This window comes from Poecilia mexicana, unplaced genomic scaffold (genome assembly GCF_051168715.1).
Source record: "Poecilia mexicana isolate PSO_F unplaced genomic scaffold, ASM5116871v1 scaffold_14, whole genome shotgun sequence".
Classification (NCBI taxonomy): Eukaryota; Metazoa; Chordata; class Actinopteri; order Cyprinodontiformes; family Poeciliidae; genus Poecilia; species Poecilia mexicana.
The window spans coordinates 27,385,047-27,411,165 of record NW_028263383.1 but is presented as its reverse complement, the minus strand read 5'-3'; the positions used below and the strand labels follow the sequence as shown (position 1 = coordinate 27,411,165).

The 26,119-nt window shown below is 36.6% G+C and overlaps 1 protein-coding gene and 1 long non-coding RNA gene across 3 annotated transcripts; both read left to right on the top strand.

Moving 5' to 3' along the window:
• Positions 1-499: 499 nt before the first annotated feature.
• Positions 500-22,609, top strand: lrrc32 (leucine rich repeat containing 32). Of its 2 annotated transcripts, none has more exons than XM_014968172.2 (5): positions 500-2,415; positions 8,202-8,295; positions 14,829-20,098; positions 20,948-21,053; positions 22,243-22,609. In XM_014968172.2, the coding sequence occupies exons 1-3, from the start codon at positions 2,408-2,410 to the stop codon at positions 16,692-16,694; spliced, it is 1,968 nt and encodes a 655-aa protein (XP_014823658.2). In that variant the 5' UTR covers positions 500-2,407; the 3' UTR covers positions 16,695-20,098; positions 20,948-21,053; positions 22,243-22,609. The 2 variants fall into 2 exon arrangements, with proteins under 2 accessions (XP_014823658.2, XP_087868568.1); XM_088012442.1 differs by lacking the exon at positions 500-2,415 and adding an exon at positions 5,120-5,710.
• Positions 22,610-23,118: 509 nt separating this feature from the next.
• Positions 23,119-24,100, top strand: LOC148155617 (uncharacterized). Its single transcript, XR_015765265.1, has 2 exons — positions 23,119-23,574; positions 23,749-24,100. It is a non-coding gene; the product is annotated as an uncharacterized LOC148155617 (long non-coding RNA).
• The last annotated feature ends 2,019 nt before the right edge of the window (positions 24,101-26,119 follow it).

Genomic DNA, 26,119 nt, shown 5'->3' with positions numbered 1-26,119 from the left:
CGTCGAGTCTTACAGAGCGTGCTCAGTGTTTTTCGATGGTTAGATAGTTGTGTGTTATTTACGAATTGTTTGGTATGTTGTGTGAAATCTGCACTATGTCTTGCATAACAAAGACAACGAATGCCCTGTGATTGTTTTGTTTTGTTTTTTTCCTCAAAATAACCATGGCCTCTGTTTAATGTCTTTAAAACTGGAATGTTGTACATTTAGTGCCTTTTACATTTCATCAGCTAACTTGAACATCTGCTCAAAAATAGAAAATAAGATTCATTTATTTTCCTTTTATTGTATGTATTTTTTTATACACATAATATCGCCTCTGTATCCACTGTTCAAATTTTATATAAAACCTACTCCCGGTCAATAAAACAAAGTTTCTGCTCATTATTTTTGCTCTCTCATCCATTGCCTTGGTTCTTGTTAAACCCTGAACACTAGCTGTTTCCATTTCAAACGTGCGCAAAACTTTGTCAACATTCTGCTAATGTCCAAAATAGCTACATCCCAATTGCTGCGTTTCCATTAAATAAACACAATAAAAATCACATGTGAATAAGTTTGTTCACATAAGACATGAAAAAATATGCCTCTCCATAATCCTGTAACTGCCGACTATCCCTGTAACTACTTCCTGTTGTCTTCTCAGTGTTTGCACCTGTGGCAAAATCCGGTTGTTGTTGATGTGACTTGTGTGATGCGGGAAAAAAGTGTTTCCATTGCACCTTTGTGAAGTAAACTAATTTTGATACGGCCAAGAAAAACCACCTCATTCTATCTCCAAAACTTTTTAATGGAGTGTTTTGTTTTTTAAGAAAATCGGCATGTTTCTCATTAAGCAAATTTATTTTCTAAATGTCAAGTTGCGCAGTGTTAATAGAAATGCAGCTAGTGTTGAGTGTTTTCAATGCTTCACATTCTAAGTTGAATTATTAAAGATCATTTTGAGTTAAAATATAAATCAATTTTATCCATTAATTGGATTTTTGGTTTTTGAAGGTTTCATTTTTGGAACCTATAGGGTTTTTTTTCCCCACCAATGCACTCCTTGGGTTTCCATAGTTTAGAGAGATGTCGCCCAGGGCGGCCATCTTGTTTGACAAACATTTTTTTGACAGCTTGTATGTATTTGGCATTGGCAAACTGGTCAACTCCAAACCAGTGTATTTTGAAGGAAGAACTACATAGACTGAGCTAGTCATATCAGATTATAACACTATTCAAGTTTTTTTCTCATTAAGACAATTTTTTTTTCTGTTAATTTTAAGCCATATTGGCGGGGCCCTAACATCCAATCAGATGCAGTAACAAGTTTTTTAATAATCAGTTAAAGATAGAAAAGTTGAATCTGTCCTTATTTGGCACATTTTCCCACAATGATTAAAGAAATAAATGGTTTTACAAGCAGGTGGACGTTCTCCATCAGGGGGCGCCAGAAACAGTGAATGATGGATTAAAGGAGTGCCAAAGTCATTTTCAGTTTTGGTCAAATCAAGATCATGAATGTACCCAACGGGCAAGTAGTGGCAGAAATTATTCAGAAAAGTACTCATTAACAAACTGTTGAAATGTTAATAAATTGCTGAATCTACAAATGAAATAATAAACATGTTTTCACGTTGATGTAATTTGGCAGTGTACAAAAATTAACTTTGATTTGATGGATCAAATAAAATATAAGCACACAAATGTTATCTTGAGGGTTTGATTTCTGTAGCCTTTTAGAGTCCAGAGCGCCACAGAAATGCTTATGGCGGACCGAATTTGGCCCACGGACCTTCACTTTGACATGCGGATTTTAAAAAATCCCTTTAAATTCTACAATGAATTGATTGGGAACAAATTGTATTAACAAACTTAAGTCCCACTGACTTGAAGTTATTTGTTGGTCCAATCACTGCATTTGTTCAGAAATAAAGACTTTAAAACATCAGTTTGTGTGTAATTAGTTTATATATTGTGGTTAATTTAAAGTAACTTAAATAATTTATTAAATGGGTTTGGAATATGTGCTTTTAAAAATGCGCAGTAGGCTCCAGTGCGTGGACATCACCAGCAGGTGGCAGAAGACTCCAAAAGGTGAGAGCAACACATCGTCCTCGTTTGCTCCTCAAGTTACTGATAAAATGTGCGACGAACTTTCTCCTCAGCTCTTTGTGTTTATGTTAGGAAATACAGAAAATGAAGGAATACCTTAAACTTGTCTTCGAGTTGTCGCTGCGAACAGCTGCTGCACCTGAAGCGAAAAGGAAACAAACAAACAAAAAAAAATCTCCGGGATTCCCGGTGGGATGGATAAATCCCCTTACGTACAGGTGTAATATGATGCAAGGAGATAAACGGTGATGGAGAAAAGGGGGGTGAATATGAAACCAAACCAGCTGTTACTGTGCGAGAGCCAGCAGACAACATGTTCAGGTAAGAAGCTTCTTGTTGCTTTATTTAGACTTTTTTGTCAAGTTGTGTTTGTTGGGAGCGGGATGTAACCCGAGTACTTCCTGCACCGACACTAACGGGAAAAAAATACTTTTTTTTCCTCATTTCTTCTTGATTAAATTACGACATTATACTTTAGAAATGTTACTGTGACGGAAAGCAACTGGTAAATATCCAAACTTGAAGTGTATCTGGTGTCTACTCGGCGAATGAGTTTGTTTCAGAAATGTTTCAGCACGGCTCCGCACCATTTAACCGTCAGAGCGTCTAGCGACGCGCCGAAAAGGCGGAGTCACTGACTCCAACCAAGGTGACATCCCAAATATATATTTTTAAATGTGTGATGAATTAAAATAAATCTGCAATAAATGCATTCAGTAAATAAAAATGTATAATTTCTTACACAATAAAGTTATTAAATGTTTAAATGAATCTAACTTTAATTTATTACATAAAATCATAAAAATATTTGTTTATTTAATGTTTCATCTGCTGCAGTCCATAATGAAATAACTTAAACTGTCACAAGGATGCATGATATATCAACATTTAACATTGCTATCGGCCAATGTTAGGCTTTTTTTTAGCATGTCGCTTCAATCACTAAAACCTGGCCAATATTAATAACTCGTAGTGATGCAGCAGGATTCTGAGGTTTTTAACTGAAGCAGAAATGTCAGCACAGCAGTGATGCTTTTTCTCTGTATTTCTGGTGAATTCTTGGTTAAAACAAGTTTGTTCGTAAATCAGTGAAGTTATATTCAAAGTATGCATAACTTTGAATAACCATAAAGTTATTCAAAGTTATGCATTTTACTCTTTATGTAAGAGTAAAATGTACTCTTACATTTTACTCAAGTAAAAGTAGGGATACTTCCTAATGAAATTACTCAAGTAAAAAAAAACTCCTAAAAGTCAATTTTTTTCCCCCAAGAATTTACTCGGGGAAATCTAACTGGTTACTACCCAACTCTGAATATATATAAGTGTCTTTGTTTGTTTGTTTTATAGAGCGTGCCATGGCCCCTTCAGGGCACCACTGAACATCACAGCTGCAGACCAATCAGAATAAATTTTGAATATTTCTTTTGACTTTTCAATCAGGAAAAGACTTTTAGTAATCAGTTTCGGTTTGTTGCATTAAATGTTAACTTTGAGTTTATTTTTTTAAGTCATTGTGTTTTATTGTCAGCACATCCATGGATCTTTTTTTAGTTCAGCTTGATGCAGCGTTGAGGGGTTTGACCGCACCACAATATTAGTTCATATTTTAAATGTTATTTAAAGTAGCTAAAAGAGGAACTTGAATACAGTCTCAGCATATTTTTCAATTGTTAATAAGAATAACTGATTAATATATTAGCCAATCATGAGGAAGATTGCTGACAGTCATGTAGGCTCAGACACGTGATGTCATCGCTGAAGAAGCTGCTTGTTGATAAAGTGACAGCATGAGAGCCAGGCTTATAATAGTTTTAGATTTTTTATTATAGTTCATAATATAATAAAAATATTATTTGTTTTTCATACTTTGGGAAATTTTTAAGTTCAAAAAGGTCAAAGTCTTGTGATTATGTATATATGGGTCATGAATACTCAACATAAAAATGTATTCAGTTATTGTTGCTCAACCAGCTGACTCTGCTATTTTATTCCAACTGTTGCTTTTGCCATTTTTGTGAATTAGCGTAAATGCTGCCTGGAGGATTATGGAGCGCTGTAATTTGCCAACAGCTGATGAAAACTGATGGTGTGGGGAAAAAATACATTTCACATCAGTTTGAAAAGTTAATAAATTGATTCATAAACACACAAATTAAGGACATTATATCTATCATTTCAAACGCACAATAAACACACATTATAGTTCCAGTTAGTTGTAGACTTTCCCCGTTAATTTCAGTTCTTATTTATTTCAGTTAACGGAAATGTTTTCTCAATTTCAGTTTTGGTTATTTCGTTAGTTTTAGTTAACTATGAGAGCCTTAATGAGAGCTTGTCATTGAAATGTAAAAGACGACTTAAAGTCCAGGCGGCCCAACTGTAAAAGCAAAACAAAAACTAAAGAATGTCAAATTAGATTAAAGCTGCTGGTGGAAGCAGAGGGGCTTTTCCAGAGCAGATGATTCCTCTGGGTTCAGCTGAGCTGAATGGGGCTGGTGTGGTTAGAAGGAGTGAACATGGTGGACCTCAGTCAGTACATCTCTCAGTAAATGTTATTTGAACTGCACATCTCAGCAGCAAGGCAGTTCAAATGATGAAGCACCTGTGATTGGATGGGAGCAACCTGAATGTCTGTTTGTCTGTTTCGCTCCATCCATCCATCCATCCATCCATCCATCCATCCATCCATCCATCCATCCATGCATCCATGCATCCATGCATGCATGCATGTTCTCACACAGATCTTTCTCTTGGGTTTTTTTCTCATTGGAATGTTAGATTAAAACCTCTCCTGAAAGGCATCCTAAACAAATTCACAAACCGCTTCACCGAGGCAGCAGCTCCGGGTTTCCTGCCTTTTTCTAAGTCTGGTTTCAGATCTCCACATGCTCAGAAAAGGTTTGACTGGGAATAAAAGATACTTTTATTTTAACATCTTTCTGCTGCTTCAGGCTTTAGGAGAAACATTTTAATGATTTTCCTGGGAATGATGGGAGTTTTAATCACATTTTCCCATCAGGATGAGACATGCCTTCACTCCTTTGAGACTCTTTTTATGTACTGTAACCCATTAGTATTACAGTGATCATTTATAGTTTGTTTATAGTGTGGTTTTGGCAGAGAAAAAGCCACATGACGGCTCCCTCTGACTCCCACAGGCCTGAAAGGGAGTCGATCTCTCTCTGGGTGGAGACACCAAAACATCCCCAAATAAGGACGCCTTTTTTTAAAAGAATGCAAATACATGGAAGGTTGGGAAGGTTCAGTTTCAGCTAAAATGCCCGAATTCCAACTGCAGAGGTCCGAGAATAGTTTTTTCTCACTGGGAAACTGGAAAAGTGGGAGTTTAGGGGGTTTGTTCCTGGACTTCCCCAGCCCCTTATTTGGCAGTTTTCCCCCCGGGTGGCGAGAGGGCGGAACTGGGCGGCACGGCTCTCAGAGTGACACGATGGCCGGTCGGGTCGGCAGACGCGGTCGCCCCGATGCAGAGGCAGCAGTCAGCTGAGAGCCGTTGGTGTGCGGTGCCGGCACCGAGCTGCGAGTGGGTGCGTAAGGATGTAAAACCAGCGTGGTCAGGAGCCACTGAAAAGAAGAAGATTAGTCATCCGCTGAGGTAAATGGAGAGAGAGAAAACTGGTAATGTGGGATGTTTGTTTTTAAGAAAGTGGCACACAGGGCACCAAGACTCAGAGTTTGAGCGAGAAATGCTTGGATTTTTCAAGAAACTCCGTCAGATGCCAAAAATAAAAAATATAGTTAAATGTTGATTTTTTTTTTCTTTCCCCACGCTGAAACGATTAATCGTGATGAATCGATTTTTGAAATAGCCACAAGCTAATTTAGCAATTGATTAATTGCTATCTGGAGTTTACAATCTCAGAAAACTTAATTTGGAGGTTTCATATCATTTCCAGACTGGCCTCTGATGTCACCCTGAACATTACAGGTCTGAAGAATAATTTAGTAATTGATTAATGGTTAATTGGAGTTTACTGACTCAAAAAAAAAAATTACTGAAAGAACAACATTTTACATTTAAGATTACAAAAGTTTATTTGTCTGGAAATATGTTTTATTCCTAGAACTCCTCAAGTGGCATAGATTTAGCTTCACCTGGTTCATAAATATATAAGGCCTCAGCTTAAAAGTATAGTCTTTTGCTTCTAAAGGAATGCTATGTTATTGCATTTTAGACAGTAATTTTTTTATTTTCCTATTTAAAAAAGAATTGAATTATTATTTATTTAAAATTTTATGTATTTTTAACACTGTACAAAAAAGGCTTAAATGGTTAAATGAAAAATGTTCAAAATACAGGAATTGTGAATCTGATTAATCTTCTCATCATTAGAATAATCAATTACTAAAATGAGTTGCAGCCCTCTGCTTTTATCAAAATCTTCCACCAAGGGCTTCATATGAGAGTTTTTCAAACAATAACCTGCTTTTAAAAGACATTGATTTTTAATTAGCTCTGTGATGGAGTTTTATGTCTTCAGATTGAAAATCTGACTTTGTTTTAACAGAAAATATGATGAACCAACACAAAGACGTCTTCAAATCTTTGTCTAGTTTTCTTTGCAATGTTACCTCATCTGAGTCAGACTGGATGGACAACATCTGCAAACATCAATTTTCACATCTTGCCAGGGACAATCAGTTGAATTTAGGTCTAGACTTTGAGTAGGCCATTCTAACACTTGAACATGCTTTAAACAAATCCACTTAATTGTCATATGTCTTCATACTGGAAGGTGAACCTCTGCCCCAGTCTCCAATCTTTTTCAGCCTCTATCCACCTTGTTTGTTCTTGTTTATTGTATATTTATTACAGCAACACAAACTAACACTGAACATTTTTGAGAAATGCACATTTGGATTTAAAGGGAAAAAAACCCCATTAAGAATTATGTTTTAATCAAAAGGAAACTTTGCGTGATTATTTATTTTCCTAATAATTGCTGCAAAACAAATATTTAAAATTTTAAAATTAGTTTATTTTTCCTTCTCTCTTTGAGAAATTGGAAAGCCAAGACAACATGCACTTGCAAAAAATAACCTGCAAAAACACAATCTTACTAAGTATTTCTGTCCAGTTTCTAGGGCAAATATGTTAGTACATTTGAAACAGGACAAGACATTTGTCCTGTGTTCTAAATAAAATAAACTGCCAGTAGAACTAGTACCTTTCCATCAATATGAAAGGTACTAGCTCCTTTCATATTGAATATGTTTTGTCTTATTTCAAGTTTACATAATATTTTGTGTGTCTGCAGTGTGCAGTTTAAATAAGGTAGATGTGTATTGATCTAAATTCACGGTTGCAGTAAAAGTTGTTTCATTCAAAGACTTTAAGCTCTAAATGTGCTTTATTTCTTCTGATTGCTCTTGTTGAGAAGGTTTAAGAAAAATCTCAGCTTGAGATGAAGACACTTTTGGTCTTTATCAGATTCATAAACTGTGAACCCCCTCTCCATTAAAAACCACCCGCCCAGCTTTAAGATCTGTGGCTTTATTCTCACTTTAAATAAAATCTGATTCTGTGCTACTCTTCCTTTTAGGCTTGCCGGTTTACATGAATTTAACTTACTGTGAATCAAGGAAATTGCGTTCTTCTTTTTCAGCACAACAAGGCGTTTGTTTCACTGACATTTCCATGTGCTTATCAGCGTATCATTACCATGGGTACTTACCATGACTTCAGTGCTAATTACTCCCACATTGTCTGTCTGCTCTGCACTGTCACACGTTGTTTTGTTTTGTTCAGAAATCGTGACTCATCATAGTCTGACAAAACAGTCTTCTTAGCTTGTTTCAAAACAATAAGCCTCAGCTAAATGCTGAGAACCAATGGAAACCCGTTGATTGCTTCGTCATTCTCCATAGTACCACAGAAATGCAATGCAAGAGAAGTGCCGCGGTGTTTCTACGAAGGAGAAAAGCCCCTTCTGTTTTTTAGGCGCAAAAATAGCACTGTCAAAGGTCAGCATGTCACGATCTACGCAAGGCCCGCTTCCTTCCCCTTTTTTTTTTTTTCAGCCGTATCACCTACAGCATGCTTCCTGAGTGTCTAATTTGTGTGATCTGGTCTCTCTTTGCTGCAGGACCATGGCCGCCTTCCAGCTGCTCTTCCCGCTGTGGGCCAGCTGTGTGGCCGTGGCCGCACATCCTTCCCAACACATCACTCCATGCCAAGTTGTAAGTACCAATCCTGGCAAATGGGGGGGAAAAAATTGGCTGATTTGACTTTGGAAAATGATTTTTTTTATTTGTTTGTGTAGATTGGAGTCATTTTGTACCACCAAACCATTCATAACATTCTGTTTACCTGGAGTGTTGAACTTTATATCTCATGTTTTTTATCACCAGCTTGTCATGTAAGCATTTCAGGAATTCAGCTTGTGTTTATATCGCTGTTAAAAGATTTAAAGTTCAATGTTTATCTGATACGTGAAAGATTTTAGTGCTCATATTTCATCTGTAAGCCTCTACAATCGTTTCCAGATACACTACCAGCAGATTGTTTCTTTGCTTTCAGATTATTTTAGACACTGCAAAAACACAAAATGTTACAAAGTATTTTTGGTCAGGTTTCTAGTACAAATCTGTGTTGTTATGTAATGTTGTTATTGTCTGAGAATCTGCATTTTTTTTTCTTTTTTAACTGAATTTAAGATGTTTCTTAAGAGGTACACTGCAAAAACGCAAAGTATTTTTGGTCTTTTCTAGTGCAAATATCACAGTACACTTGAAATAAGACAAAACTAACAACTTTTAAAGAACATATAGGAGCTTGTTTATGAAACAATCACTTCATATTCATTAAAACGTATATTTACTTATAATTAGATATTTTTCTTATTACAAGTGAAATAATCTTCCAGTGGAAGTAGTAATTTTTTAATCGATATTTAGTAGAGGTGTGCCGATCGATCGGTCACCGATCATAATCGGGCCGATTTTCGTGAAAAAGTGCGTGATCGGCGATCATTGGCTCTTGTTGCCGATACCGATCATCTCATTTCGCAGCCTGCCTGTGCAGCTGGTCTCCTCTTTCCTTCACTCTGCGCAAACGCGCAGCAACAAATCCTAAGCGATGTGGAACTATAATGCACTGAGTGAATGGGGAAGTTTGCGTGTTGCAGCGGAAAATTGAAGCACGTGGGGTGAAGCAGGTCAAAATGCAGCAACACAACGAATCTAATATGGCATAAAAACAATGCCATACTTGACGGAGTTTGGCTACATCGAGGCTCACTGCAGTAAAAAAGACATACGGAGCGATCAGATAGCAGGTAAAGCAGGGCACAGCTACAAACACTCACCCAGATTAGCATGACGGTCAGAAAGCTAAACAAATAACCTGGAAAATTATTTAAGTCTTCAAGCTGCGTTGTAAGACGCTGGTTTTGCTCTCGCTGTTGAACCGCTGCTACGCTACAGGTAGTTATATTTCACAGACGGAGCTTCGCTTCTGCTCCACCTGGTAGTGACTCTCACACCGAATCTGTTTAAAGCTGCAGCATCTAACCTAAAAAAATAAATTTTACATACGTTTTAAAACTTTCGCTGTCCTAACATGAGATAGATAATCTCTAAAAAAAATAATCGATCTCCTCCCTGTTCTGCATAATTCTCCGCTCAGTCAGAAACAGCCAATCAGAGCTAGCAGTAATCAGCTAGCCGCCATGCTATCAGGAAGTTTTCATTCAGTAACTCTGGATTGTTTATTGTATGGATCCTGTTTTTGCCTTTGAATGTTAAGTTTTATACTTGAATTTTTTTGGCAATGTTGAGAGGTTTTATTTTGGCTCTTTGCATTATTTAGCCTGTTTTGTTTAGTTTTCTTCTTGAAAAAAGTTATTAAAAACAAGTTTTTGTCTAAATTAAGGTGAATTCATGGTTCCTTTTTCCACATAATGTAACCGGTAGCGTTTATGATAAAAAAATAAATAAAATAAATAATTATATGATCGGTATCGGTGATCGGTATCAGTGTATCGGCCCTCATGGGTGATCGGTATCGGTATCGGCAGGAAAAAACCTGATCGGCACATCCCTAATATTTAGGAATCACTTACATACACAAGCTCCTATATTTTGCTTAAAAGTTACTTGTAAGTTAGTTTTGTCTTATTTCAACTGAACTAAGATACTTGCACTAGAAACTAAGCTGAAAATATTTGATAAGATTTTGTGTTTTTGCATTCTAGAAGATAAAATAATCCAGAAAGTCACTTGCTGTTGAGGCATTTTACTGTCTCAACACTGGGAAATCAGCTTAATCAGTTATTTCGTTATTTTGTTTCAGGTTTGCACTTAAATGTCTGGAACTATATGTACCACAGTTAAGGCTGTCTTTTGAATGTAATTTGGTTGCAAAAGCAGACATACAACAGGTGTGTAAAGGATTTGGTTTGCAAGGAGATGGCATGTCTAGAATGGCACAGTTAGATATGGTGGTTTAATCGACTTTTACAATTGATTGGCAGTCACTACAGACATCGACTCACAAGGATGACTAATTTCCATGGAAATAACAGAAAATACGTAAGAAGGCTTGTCATGATGTTAAATAATTGCGGAAGTTGAACTGCAGTAACACTCCTGGTTTCTTGCAGAAATCCACATGATGAATTTAACCTGTAACATTATATTAAAGGGCAAAGATTATATGCGAATAAGTCAGAATCATATGGAAGTTAATGTTTGTCACTTTCATTTGATGAGGTCATGTGTGTGGCTATAATTATCCAGATATCAGTTCCAGTTTCACTTCTGTGATTTTTACAACAGGGACAACATGATAAAAATAGCACCTCAACAAGCCTTTCTCTTCTTTCTGTATGTTATCCTTTATGTATTTGATAAATACCGGCAAACCCAAACACACAAACAGTATTTGCAAACATTATGTAAACCATAGTTTTTTTAAGACAATTGCGGAGGAAATTTATGGGGATGTTCATCATTTGCTCTAATACGAAGGGAACAATTGATTTAGATTAAAATGAGAGAGAAACAATATTGCTGAACCTAAACCTTTGCTTGTTATTTCAGTTTTAATCAGAAATTAACTGTAGTGCTAACGGTTTGCTAGCGCTGTGCTAGCGTTACCACTGCAGCAAAGCTAGCAGCTTCAGAAAGTTAGAGACATAGCAGTTTAAAACTCCCATAAGGTATGATTTTAAAATTGAAAATGTATTTTATTATTACATTATGTATTTGATTAAACCAAAATTAATACAAACTGAATTTTTAAGATTTTTCTGTTGACAGGCTAGCTTTAGCACGAGAGCAAAGCTGAATATCTTTGGATATACAAGTTGAATACTTAGCAGCTTAACATTCTGTTTTAAAAAGTTTGGTATATTTAAATGTTATTCTTTTGTTATAAAAAAAAAGTTTAAATCACCACCTATTCATGTTTTTGTACAAGCTAGCATTAGCTAGCTGCTACAGAAAATTAGAAAGTATTCAGCTAAGATTCAATTTAGCTGTGGCTTTTGAATATTATTGATCTAGTTCATGATTTGCTAACATTTGAAAGTTTTTTTAAATAAATTGTAAAGCAAGAACATAAAATGCGTAAAAGAGTCGCCACCATGTTAAATAACTTTAGAGGTTAGCAGTAGACCTTGGGATTTCTTCATTTTGTTCTCCACTTGTCTCCTTTTAAATTTTCCAACAGAAATATTATGTATTCAGTATTTGAGAGTTGCAGCTCGTTTTAATTACTTTTGAAACGCACTCCATATGATCAGTATTCATAGGTTTTCTCCATTTTTAATCTCTTAAATGGCAAGTTTAGCAATTAAAGTATATTTATTTCTGATAAGAAAATACAAGATTCCTTCCCATATTCCCTTGAATTTATATCGGATTAGATTCCTCTGTGTAGTTTAAAAACAGAAGACTTCAAGTCAAATGTATTCGGAAAATTTAAATTTACCCCAAAATTAATAACCAGGGCCACCATTTTTTCCATTTGCATAAAGACATCCAGAGTTATGCAAAAATAGCCAACCAAAAAATGTTCAGGCACCCAGGGAGTCGCTTTGTTCTTTCTGAAACCAAGGAGACAATTTTTTTTTTACGTGAGAAAGTAAATGAAAGGCAAAAGCTTTTATGTGAACCGTGTGGGTTACTATAAATATCTAAATTTCAGTTCCAGTTTTACTGCTCTTACTTTACCGCTGATGCTACCTCATCATATGTCATAAAAAGTACATACCATTTTTACTTTATATATTTTGCTGCATTCATATTGGAATACGAAGAAAACATAAGCATTTACACACCTAAAAAAATAAATTCCTACTTTTCAAGACTACAGTATCAATCATTACCAACTGCATCTCTAATAATGTAAAATGAATTTAACATCATCTTCTCAGACTTTCTGTTCTTACCCTTCTGGTTTTGAATTAGTCACAAAACTTATGTTCTAAATATTCAAATATGCCTTAGAAAAAGTAAACTTTGGGTAGTTTCCCAAACTCTCTTCACACCTCTGCAAGTAGAATATAAGATGTCAGGAAGTAAATCATGCATTTAGATTATTTTTAACCTGCCCTGGTCAGTTTATGTGAGAATGAGCTGAAATGAACAATTGCATTTATGTTCAAGATAGTCACGGCTGTAGCAGTGTAGTCAGCTGGTGATGTCCCAGGGTTTCAGACAACAATTGAGGTCTATGAAACAGAGAAATAGATCTGGTAAGATAACACTTGTCAGACTAGCAGTGTGTCATTTTTAAAAGGAAAAGGGAAAGAATAAGGGGAAAAACGCAATTACTGCTCTACTGTGTCAGTGTTGTGCACCTACTTAACTGAGTAAAATGTATGCAATATCAAGGTTTATGACTTTTGAGAGGAGTTGAAAATCGCAGGATATCAGGAATGAATAGGTCAAAAATATGGACATTGATATTCAGGAAGGTTTCAGGCACTCTCTGCATGGCTAGGGGTCAGGAAGACCTTCAGCATTCCTGGTTTGTTTTTTGGTCTGACGTCCTGTGTTGCCTGTTGCTTCCCGTCTCTTTCTCCCTCCTGTCCGGTCATTTCTGTTGCCAACTAACAAGAGCTGCAAAACAAGTCTCTATTGACCATACCTGAACTCTTTTTAAGCAGTTCAAAGCTGGTACATTTAAGGTTTAGGGTATAACATTTCTTTATAATGCAAAAAAAAAAAAAAAAATGGGGAATTTACTGCAGACTCTTTAAATTGGAGACCAATGGGGCTGCTTTTGTGAAAATTGGCAATAGGAAATGTACATTGATGTGAATGAATTTTACCTACTCTCCTTTCCAGAACTGATTGGAGAATTTTCAGGAATGAACAGCATGTTAAAGATCATGGGATAGCACCTCAGTTGAGTTTACAATTAATATTGGGCTTTATTTTGCATCTGTTCTTGAATTTCTTTATGTTAAAGCATAATTTGCTGCTTTTTGAGATATTTTAGCCTACTTGATTTTGTCAGTTGGGTGTGACTGATGAAACTGAACTAAGCTTTCCAAAGAATGTAGTTAATTAAAATTAATCTGTGATTCGAGACACAAGGACAGGATGTATGTATAATTACAAAAAGAAAACACAAACCCTTTGTTTTCTAAAGATCCTATGACTAAATCTGATGTGTAACGTCTTACCAAGAATCAGATGTAACAGAAACAGGCTTGTGGATACAATTTGTCTGAGATTAGAAACATACTTCATCATCACAGAGAATGGACTCAGCTTTCTGTGGCATTTTCTCATCAGTCTTCCCTGTTTGTTCCTCCATGCCTGATAACAGATACAAGATGTTTTGCCCTTGAGTAAATAGACCGGCATGTTTGTTTACACCCATCTCGTGAGCCCTGAAGAATGCCCGTTTCATAACACCGCAAATATGCTAGGAAGTTAAATGTAGTCGAGTGGAAGAGAAAACAGGGGAGGAGACGGCTTTATGAGCTGTTTTTGGACAGGCTTTTTGGGGCCATGTGGTTTCTGTTACAAGCTACACCTAATGAGTTAAATGCTAGATTTTATTAGGGTGGGAAATAGATGGATAATGACAGAAATAAAAATGTGTCATGTTTTTGTTGTTGCTAAAAAATATTTTTTTCCTTTTCTGTTAATTGAGTTTAAAAGAAACAGTCAATGGTCCTTTTTCTCAGACTAACTCACCAGCTTGTGTCTCAAAGGACTTTATAGCTGCCAGAAGATTGACTCTGAAATTATTGTTCTGCTTTAGACGTTTAAAGGCCTTGTAGACATGTAGCTGGGTCTTTATAAAAGCAAATATGTCCGCTACATTGGTTAGTTTAAGAAAAGTATTCATCCACAAAACCCCACTGAATTACACCCCAGAATTTTGTTTTAAACATGCCAAATCCATTGGAGGCAGTGGAGTGCAAAGCTAAAACCTAGGTTAGCCAATCTCAATGCTTCCAAAAAAACACAACTTCCTGTTAGGATGAAACATGGTGCCAGGAGGTTCATTTGTGTGGTCTGACAGAGAGGTCAAACTACTTTTAATAACCATTTTAGAATATAAAATTTATAAAACACAAGACGGTGTGCTTTAGTGAAATAAAATGGAGTGTATGTGTGAATAAATGGCCAAATGGTTTCCTGGATATCCGTCTACATGTGGACTAGGCCTTAGCCTGAGTTACGCCATGGTAAAGAAGTCTGGCCTTACGATGAATTAATCAAACCCTTGTTTTTGTCTTTGTTTCCAGGTCCAGATGGATGTGTTCTGCAGCGATCTAAGTCTCAGGAGCGCACCACTCAACCTTCCTCAAGGAGTCCAAATGCTGGATCTTTCTCGAAACCAGGTTCAAAACCTCTCGTTGGAAACTTTAGGCTTTCACACTGGCCTTCACCAACTGAACCTTCATTCCAACAAGATCCACTTCATCCAGCCAGGACTCTTCAAAGACATGAAGGATCTGAGAGTCCTGGATCTCTCCCGGAATCACCTGAATGTTTTCGCACTCTCCAAAATAAGAGTTGGACCTCTCGCGGCCGTGGAGTCATTGGATCTTTCAAGCAATGGATTGTACACAGGTATGTCAGACTACTTCCTGGCTGAATCCCCATCTCTGGCGAACCTTTCACTGGACAGCAACAGCATCACAAAAATTGCACAGAACACCTTCAGTGGATCAGCATCTTTGAGGAAAATTAGTCTCCACAACAACGTCATCCTGGAGATAGAAGATGGAGCTTTTGACTCTTTGAATCATTTGACTGAGCTCGATTTATCTAAGAATTCAATCACTTGCATCCTAGACTTCAATCTTTACAACTTGGAGGTCCTCAATCTCAGCAAGAACAGCATTGAGTTTTTCCACAGTGTAAAGTCAGATAATTCCTTTAAGCTTCGCTCTCTGGATCTGAGTGAAAACAAAATGCTTTGTTTCCCTCTCCTCCCAGAAAAGAATGTGCTTGAATTTCTGAACATTTCGCGAAACCATATTCAGACTCTCAACACCACAGGGAGTGTCCTGAACCTCACAAATTTATATGATTTAAAATTCCTGGACATGAGTTACAATAAACTCAAAAGTTTACCTGAGATTTTCTTTTCCAATATGGAATCCCTTGAAGTCCTCAATGTGAGTAACAACTGTATCAGCTCGTTTTCAGTCACATCTAAAGACATTCTGCACAAGGTGAAGGTCATCAATCTAAGCCATAATTCTCTGCAAAGTTTGACGTTTGGGAAAAACTCCCTTCACTCCCTGAAAAAGCTCTTTTTACAGGGAAACGACCTTGCTGTCCTAGACCAGCAAATATTTCAAAGACTGCCCAGCATCAAGTACCTGCAGCTCCAGCAGAACAATCTGCAAATCTGTAACAGTGAGCAAAACCAACATGGGTTAATGCTGAAGGAACAAAACCACCAGGATCCAATTGGTTGTGTATCATTCTCATCTGTTAATAACCTGCACTTCCTGTACCTCTCTGGAAATAATCTGAGGAGCATTCCTGCAAAGGCGTTTGTGAACACCCCTCTGAAATTACTGGACTTGTCCTTAAATCCAGGATTAGACATGCACAAGGACTCCTTGTTTGGCTTGGAAGATTCACTGGTCCATCTGCTGCTGAGGGAAAACAACATGTCAAGCCTAAACGCAGACCTGACCTCCCTGAAGAGCCTCAAACACGTTGACCTGTCCACCAACCAATTGAACACCCTACCGACCTGGAACAAAGACTCTGCCATTGAGTCCTTGAACCTGCAGAACAACAACCTGGTCACCCTAGACCAATCCACCGTCCTCGCCTTGGAGCGCTCCTTAAAGACCCTCTACATGGGCTCCAACCCTCTGAGCTGCTGCGACAACCTGGGCTTCCTCCACACGGTGCAGCACTCCACGATCGTTGTTCCTGACATCGAGACCGTGACTTGTGTTCACGAGGAGTCTCCGGAGCCAGTGAACATTGAGAAGTTGACCCGAGAAATGTGTCACCAATCAGATGCCCCAAACTACACGGCGGTTGTTGTGATAACGTTGTTAGTCGTGATTATCCTGCTGGTGCTGCTGGTTAAATGTTTTCGATCAAGGAGACGGAAGCGCAGCAGAGGCTTTCATGCGTAGCAAGACAATCACATTCAGAGTCAAAAAGTTAATGAGACTGTTGAAGGATTTAAATGTGAATGTGTAATCTGGAGATTCTCAGAGACTTCATGGACTATTTGACGCTCTGGGTTTGGATTACAACTACAAAGAGCCATCACGAGTTGACAAACACAGCTGTCAATCAGGCACATCTCCTACAGGAAGTCGTGGTTGTGGAGTACAGCCTAGATAACAAAAAGACAAGCCAATGAAGGCCCTAGTTATTGTTATATTTTCTTACAACACAAGGTTGGACTTTTTGACTGAGTTTTATGTCAGTTTCATCCAGCTTTGTTTAAGGAACCCAAGGTTTCAATCCTCCTGTGCTCACTTCTTCAGGACTTTACACCAGAAACCAGAAACTGTCACCAGCACCAGTGCAGAGCTTTAAAGCCAATATTTTTATGGGTGTTGCTTGAACAAAGAAAAGTCATCTCTATGCCTGAAGGAGCAGTGTTAAATGATTATTTTTTTGTACCATGTTGCATTCCTGATACCTATTTATTGAATGTAGAACCAACACTAAACCACTTTGAGTAGACCGTAGCGTCAGGAGACCGGACTGAAGTACTCTTCTGCTGTTGCAAGTCATATTTTCAGAAACATGCTCTGAAGATCATGGATTTAAATTTATACCAGTCTCTTATCTATATGTGAAGTTTGTTGCAAAGCTAAAACTTGCTTTAAAAACTTCAGCAAGCACCAAAAGGTTGGCATAAATACAGGAAATAATCTATAAAACCAAAGAAGGATAGGGGTACAAACCTTTAAATGTGTGAGTTGGTACATTTGTTGAAGCTGTACCCTGGACTCATGATAAAAATATTGAAATGATCAACTCATAAATGTAGATTTTAGCACCATAAGGGACTTGGAGTAGTACTTATTTTGTAAAAGTGGTTTTTCCAGAACTTCTTAGGTTGAAATGGTCTCAAATTTCAGGCATACCACATTGTCATTGATTCCCAAGTTTATAAGTATGGACTGGTTATAAAGTATCAAAGTTTTTAAAACATCTTAATCATGCTGATTCTATAGATTAAAGTAATTTCAATGAGTCACCAGAGGTGTTACCTCTCCCCCACATGTTGCTGTGCAACAGGTGACTACTACATATGTGGTAGTGTTGAAATTTTCCCAGTTGTGTAAAACTGTGTTGAGTCATGGTGTGGGAGTCAAAAAATCCAATTAAGCTAAGTTAAGCTGTTAAAGGTCCTTCAGGGGACTGGTGTTGCTAATTAGCCATGGCTACAAACACTGTGATTCAGACATCGGATTGTTTTGATCTGTATTTCTTCTGTTGGTCCCTTTCAAATAAACGGTAAAATGAAATAAATTAGCCTGCTTAGCTACAGTTAGCATGCTATCAGCACGGTGGCTAGCAAAGCAGATAGTCTGTTAAATTAACCACCTAATATCGGCTTGTTACGTATTATTATGCTTTAAAGAGTAGAAAAACTAAAATGGACAATAATCTTCTAAAAAAATTGGTGTTTATTTGAAAACAGTTTTCCACATTATTCAAATGTTCTTTAGTCTACGTAGCAAAATAATAAAAAAAAGAATATTAGCAATAGATCACATTATTATACCTGTTGCAAATGAAATCAGCCGAACAATTTTACACATCTTTGTTTTGAATTATTGTGTTAATGTCGTAAAATCACACTATTTAAACTCGAGATTATCATTCTGTCCAAAATCAATCGCCAAGAAGTACTTGGAAACAGCTTTTGGTTGGATGGAACATTTCAGAAAGCCATGCTTTAAAACTCTTCACTGGACAACTGATAGTCGTTACTGATACAGACGTTACAGATACATATGTTACGAACATACAGATGTTAGTCATTATTTAAAACATTTTTGAAGTATAGTGGGCCAAGATTTTCTAGTTTGTTGCTGTTTGTGTTTTTAGAGCTTTAGGGGCAGGGGCGGCCATGTGGTATTTATTTGGTCATGTGATGGTGATAGGGATGCAGGACAGCATTGTAGGATGTTTAGCAGGAGAAGTGAAGCAATTTCAGTGATGTGGTTGGTTTTTCATAGTTTTGAAACTGTAGGTGAATTAATGCATTCCTAAAATTGAGTAATATTTCTTGAGTTTTATATTACTGGTTTCACAATGTTCCTGAAGCTTATTTTAAGGTGATATTTTTCTCATAACCAACACTTTTCTTTTTTTCTTAGAGTCTTATATTTCACAATCTTATATTTTACAATGTTAAGTACTTTGATTCTCTAATAAATATTGCTAGAGGTGGTATAACCATTTTAATGGTGACATAAACATATGGTTCACTATTATTCAAAGTGTACTGCAAGATATTTCCCTACAGCCTGATTCACAAAATGTTTTAGACATATGTAAACACATTACCTGTAGAGATATAACCAGTATCGCCTCTAAGTTTGAGTTTCGATTCCAGTCTTTTTGCAGATCTAAGTTGATCTTGGGTCTTCTTTAAATACAGATAATTGACTGGTATATATTTTCATCTAGCAAGTTTCAGAGTTTAAACAAAGTATCTGAATTGATCCTTTGAGAGCTAAAACCGACTGAAGGAGCTCAGTACTGAGATTGATTTCAGCGAAGAAAAATGATTTGTTTTTTTCAGCTAAAAATGAAGAAAACACATCTACACAAAACAAAATGCTCTTTAGTTTTACAGAAGGGTTACATGAAGGTGTTAATCTAAAATGGAAATATACCCTCAGTGTAGTTTGCACTTTAATCTTGTATTTGTTTGGTTTTCTCTTTTGTGTCTGTAAACACTAAAACTATGGTTTGTATTCCTTCTATGAGTGAAAAGTAATTTATTTTGTTAACTGTGTGACTTAAAATGTTCTACAGCATGTTCTGTTGATGCCACACACCTGGTGCTCTTCATGTTAATAAAAATTTAAAAGTATGATTTTGGATCCTTTTTTTAACCAATAACATGGATACATGTTAAACCAGGGGTGGGCAACTCCAGGCCTGGAGGGCTAGTCTCCTGCAACTTTTAGATGTATCTCTACTTCAACACACCTGAGTCAAATAATGAGGTCATTAGCAGGACTCTGGAGAACCTGACTGCACTTAGGAGGTGATTCAGCTGTTGGACCAGGGAGACATTTAAGAGTTGCCAGCCCTCCAGGACCAGGATTGCCCACCCCTGTGTTAAACTATGGGTGACATTTATTCTGCACCCAGAATGCATAGCTGTAGTCCTATTGTAAAAGGCTTAAAACCTACTGATGTCCTGCTGCGTGCTTTCTGATCGAAGCGCTGCCATGGTCAGTTAGGAAAATATCAGCAACAGCGTTAACAAAACTATAAAACGGAAACTGAGTGTAAGTTTTGTTCCGAAGAATCACTTCCTGAAGCGCAAAACGTGAAGGTAGGTGTACAATTCTGAACTTGTTGAGTGGTACGCTGTCAACACGGTGTGTCTTTGACACATGGTGGGTATCAAACATGATTTAATTTAGCAGTTTAGCATTAGCTTGCATTAAATATTACATTTGTATAGCATTTTAGCTATTGTAGAAGTTCTCTAGTGATAGCGCAGCTAACGTTTTAGTTAGCGGTGCCCACAATTACTAGTAAGCTGGTGGCAAAAAAAATGTTCTGGACCATTAAAATATTAAAAAAATTGACCCAAAAGTATCCGAGAACTCGTTTTCGGACCTACAAAAATGTGTTCTTTTCTAACCTAACCTATTTCATTTCGATATGGCATGTTTAATTTCAGGCTGAATTAGTTAAAAAGAAATTAATTCATTACTGTAAAAGTGAAAAACAAACGTGTGACCTGAATGCTTTCAACCTGGAGACACAGACTCGCAGTAAAAAATGTTTCGACACAAGCAATTTAAACAAAATGATTTTTATCTACATTTTGGCTCCATTTGCTTTGAAGATGATTATCTAGAAAATAATTTTTTAGATATAAGAGAAATAAACTGAAGATACGACAAATTTTTTGGAGACGTTTTGGTTCTGATAAAACTAGAAATTAAGGGGTTGGGTTTGCTTGTGCCATTTTAACTGTGAAATATGAGAAATGGAGAAACTGGTGCACTTCATAGACGGCATCATGAGAAAAGAACATTATGTTGGAATATTGAAGCAACATTTGAAAACCTCAGCTACAAATTTGAAGCTAGGATATAAATGGGTCTTAAAAATAGATTCGTCTGTGCGTCATCACACCTGAACGAGGAAGTGATTCGGTCATTCATTTCAGGTGTGTTGGACTCGCCTGAGGGATGGTTTTGTTGCTGGGCAAAAGCCCTTGACGACAAGAGTTTGACACCCTGATCTACAGCAGCATACGGTATACTGGTATAAAGGTATGAATGATGTTAGTTTTATATTTCAGAACCTATGAACCTATTTCAATTGCTTTTGCAAGAAGCTGTCGATACTTTGCCTGGGAATTTAGTAATGTATTACCTCCTGATAATACAAAACATTCAAAACAGAGGTACTTTTTTAGCTGTCGGTTTCACTTTGCGGTGCTGCATTTGAGTAGCTTGTTTTAAATGGGAAAATTGTAAACTTACCACTGTGATGTTGCTCTGTATCAATTTACAGAAGGTGATTTCCCTAGATAACAGTGACATTATGTGTTTGAATACATTACAGGCTTATGAGGAACATGGTTCATGCTAATTAGGTCAGTATAACTTCCCCTTGACTGGAAAGGTCTGCAAATTACAAATTTGTTTTCATAATTCAGGCCTACAATTACTCTTTTCAGATCCACCTTTTCATCGGAACGCGTTTCATTTAAATACATTTGGAGCTTATCATGCTAGTAATTAGGACTGCAACTAATGATTATTTCAGCAATTATTTATGATTTTACCAATTATTCTAAGAAAAAATTAGGACACTCTGCATTATTTAAACACTTTCTTATACAATATTGGGAATATGTTAAAATATGAAAATAAATAATTCCTTGTTAAATAAGACAATCAACCAGATGTCTAAAATGCAATAACAGGAAAGGAAAGGATGCATCTTCAGCTAAACAAATATCTTGTGAAACTTTCAACCCCTTCTGATTATTTTTTTGATTGATTAATAATTGGATTGCAAAAGTTGTTTAATAGAAGATGTTTTTTTCAGAATTTGAACCAGGTGAAGCTAAAAATGTCACTTGAGGAGTTCTGTTTAGAAAACATACAAATAAGGGCTTTTTTTCTCAGATGCAAAATGTTGCATCTAAGAAATAAACGAAATCTCCAGCCAAAATCTTTAGTTTTGACTTATTTCTGCTCTGATTATGTTCTTTTAGCAAATTACCTTTTTGAATCTGCATACTCCAGTTGACGATTAATCAAATAGTTGACGATTATTTCAACTAACCGTATCAGACCCAACCTGTAATGTCTGGAAACGATGCAAAACTTTTAACCCCACAGATAAGTTTGATTTACTAAATGAAGGTTAACGTTTTAATGCTAAACCTATTGAACTGTTTTTAATGTAACATTTCTGCCCTGATGGCCGCCTTCTCTCTGTTTTCTTCAGAGTTTCGCTTTTAAGAAATGAAAAAGCTCTGTTGTTCATGAGTGGCTTTATCTGGACTGTCAAACAAAAAGCTTTCACCGTCAGTGAGTCAGACCCTCCACCCGCTTCGCCTCCCCGGAGACACTTACTGGGCCTAATGTACAGTCCAGGGTGGTACAGGAAATCATCAACCAGCCATCCTGTTTCACATCAGTGAAGGGAAAACGACTCTTAATGACTGTCAGGGCGAAGAGCTTCGTTAGAAAACCGGCTTTCATGTGAATAGAAAAACATGTTTGGGTTATGTCTTATTTTCCAGATGCGGTGATGCAGTCAGAATGTTTGATGGTTAAATAAAGGCATTTAAAATAAGCTACAAAACAAAAAACACTGTCTGGGTGTATGTTTTCCTTCTTTCTTTGTGGAGCTTTGGGAAATACTGGCAGTGATCTGGATCTGTTTTATCTGGAATCTGGACCTGTCTAGACTGTGTTTATGAGTAATGATCATTCCTCTTTGCAAACTCAATTAACAAACACAGGGAATTTTGTGGTGTTCATTCAGTTTCACACAGCAGTGCTACTCCTTTTTAATTCACTATTGCACAACCACAAAATAATTTCTAAGTGATGAGCTACAAGACATGGGTTCACCGCTTGTTGGAAGCCGAAACCTCAGAGGTTTGCTGGTTCGTTGAGTTTGTCCTGCGGTGTGGCTTTCAGTCACTTATGCAGTTTTCATCTCATCCCCGCAAGGTTTTTATACCAAAACCTCAAAAAAACTAACAAAAATAGGCTCTCCCAGGCCATAACACAGTTAGCCCTTGATTTACCTCTGTCAGGTGGATATAATGGGTATTTCTATGGGGGTAAAATGATAGCTTTAAATAAACCTGAAAGAAAACTGAAAAATATAGGTAGAGATGAAAATATTGGGTGGTTTCCTCAGAGCTCTTGTCCTGGTGGGCTAGGCTACTGTTTAAATGTATTTGTGTAACACATTTCAAAGTGATTTACGTGATTAAAAACATAATACAGAAACCAATTATAAAACATCAATAAACATTTTGTCAAGTGAAAGAGAACCAGAGCAGTAGAAATTGTAACAAATGTTGCAAATTTGGTCCCAAATCCAGTCGAATCTCAGACTATCAACACCCATGTGAGCGTTCTGGATCAGCTGCAGCTGTCTGATCTTTTTTTTTTTTTTTTTTTTTTGGCAGGTACTGCAGTAATCAATGCGACTAAAGATAAATCATGGATGAGATCTTGCTGGGACATAAATCCTGGAAATGTTCTTCAGGTGATAGGAGGCCGACTTTTTAACTGTCTTCATGTTGCTCTGAAGGCTCAGGTCAGAGTTCATCACCACACCCAGATTTCATTCTGATTTCTAGTTGTAATAATAACTATTCATTTATTAACTATTTATTTATTAAATAACTGAAGTAATAACTGAATCTGTGTGACTGCAGATTGTTCCTCTTTAGGTCCAAAGGTGATAACTTCTCTTTGTTTCTGTTCACAGCTGGAGAAACTCACGGCACCTCTGTACACCGATCTGAAACTATTGGGCTGCAGTTATCCTTTATTAATTAGTGACATGTATGCATGCAGTTTGTTGCTGTGTTTTTTCTGTTCTCTTTTTCTCTCTGCAGGTTTAGGAGAGATTTGTAAGGTGGTCACCCTTCTTTCTCTCCTTTGTCTTTGTATCCCTCTTTCCCTTTAATGTTTTGTCCCAACATTCTTCCTTTATTTTCTTTATTCCCTTTCTTTTCCACTTCTGGCAACAAGTAGACTCCTAAATTGCACAAATAATTGTCTTAATGCATCAACGGAGACTAAATACATCCAAACAAACTGTAGAAACTAACAGAAAATTATTTCCTTTTGGACTTTGTTCCCAATAAATGAGCTAGTGGTAGATCAAACTAGACCTCTGCAGAATCTGGGTATTTTTCCAGCACTAGGTCCTCTGGTCCGCAGGGACAACTTGGTTCACAAGCTCTCTGAATTACAACCATGTTTGTCCCAAACCAAATCTGCAGCATACGCACCAGATTGGAGAAACGAAAACAGAGTTCAGGTGGTGTTTTACCAGCTTTCACAGCTGTTCTGCTCCACTCAAAGGCATCATCTCCTGTCTTTCAAAGGACGTCTTCCTGTTTGCATAAAATCCCACCACCTTTTTCTTTTTTCAAATTAGTTGTTTATTAGATGAACAACGATAGAATCAGAGGAAGTGAATGGAAAATATTTGTGGTTCTCAAATTGGAAACAGACCTCAGTGACTTTTCCTCTCCCCTGTGAGCGGGCAGTGAATCATAATTAAACCTGGACTTCTGGTTTGGTCCTGCTGAGATCAGAAGAACTGTGCTGTAAGAGGAAACGGGATCAAAGGAGTCACTGCTGACTCAGGCGCTGGCCCATCATTGGAGTAGAAAGTGAGAAATTACTCTGAGCATCTGGGAAAAACACTTCAATTTCCTTTTAAGGAAATAAAAATGAATCTTCTCAGATATTCCAATGTTTTAAATTTACCTAAAAAATTTAATTTTCTGCTACAAGATGAAAATCTGTCGGTCTTGTTCTGTTGCTGAACAAATAGACTGAAAAAGTTTGACCGTCATTTACTTAAAAAAATTACAAAAAGTGACAATATAACTGAGTAGATTTTAGACTTTAAGTAAAACTACTGATTTAATTAAGTAAACTTAAAACCATTAAATAGACAATGATGAAATCACTGATTAAAATATGTTGGATTTACTAATATTACAATGTTGATTAAATCCATCTATTGATTCTTTTTTTTGTTTTGATATTGATATTTACTAATTTCGAGGATAAAAATTATGCTTTCTTTCTAAATATCCAGATAAAAATAATTTGGATTCAATAAATGAGTTGCATCAAGTAGTTACTTGAAACAATGTTTCTTAAGTCAGCACATTATAACTGCTATTGTTATTCAATGTTTACATAAATTAATTGTTCAAATCACCTTTGAATTGGTACCACAGGCCCTAAAATCTACTTGTTATTGATTCTCTTGTTTGAACTTTTTTTCTTGTATGTTGAATCTATTTAATATCATGCTTTCTTTTTCAAAGACTTCATTGAAAGTCATTTAAAGCTGCACTATCAACTTTTAAAATGGGATTAAACTCTGCATGTATGTGGAATCAATTTTAACATATATACTGCTGGATTGTTCTATACTGATTTCATTATATTGTTCTAAAATGTTTAACTTTTTTTTTTTACTAAAATTAATAGATGTTCAAGTCATTTTTTAAAAATTAGTCATTTCTAAACTGAAAAAATGTATTTGTTGAATAACGCATCCAGTATTTGTGACAAGTAATGCTACTTTTCTCTCAGATGGAAAAGATATCTTTTGAAAAATTGTTTTAGTTAAAACTACAAGCTTGACCTCATGATGGAGTTAAATCCAGCCTCTGGTTTGATCGTAATGGAGCATGAATTTACAGATGTGGAGGATAAACAGTCTTATTTTCACAATCTCTAACCTGTTATCTCTGTAACTTTGCCCTAAAGTAGCTACAGCTTTAATATATTTACATTATCATCATTCCTTCTGCTGCTCAAACCAATCCTTGCTGCATTCAAGTCATACCAGAGCATGTTCATGTAAATATAACATGCAATCCAGCCCATTTTTTCTGTTTCTGTTTCATGTCAAGAAACCATCATCTGAAGAAGCTTTTTGTTGTAGATGAATGATCCCATTGCTCTCCATCTTCAGAGGTTGCCTGAACTGCCTGATCTCCAGTGTTAGTGAAACTGCATTCAGATCACATCTTATTTCTCATCTTCAGTAACCCCAGCACTCCCACAGAGCACTTACTGTCCCCATTTATCAGTAAAGATCATGA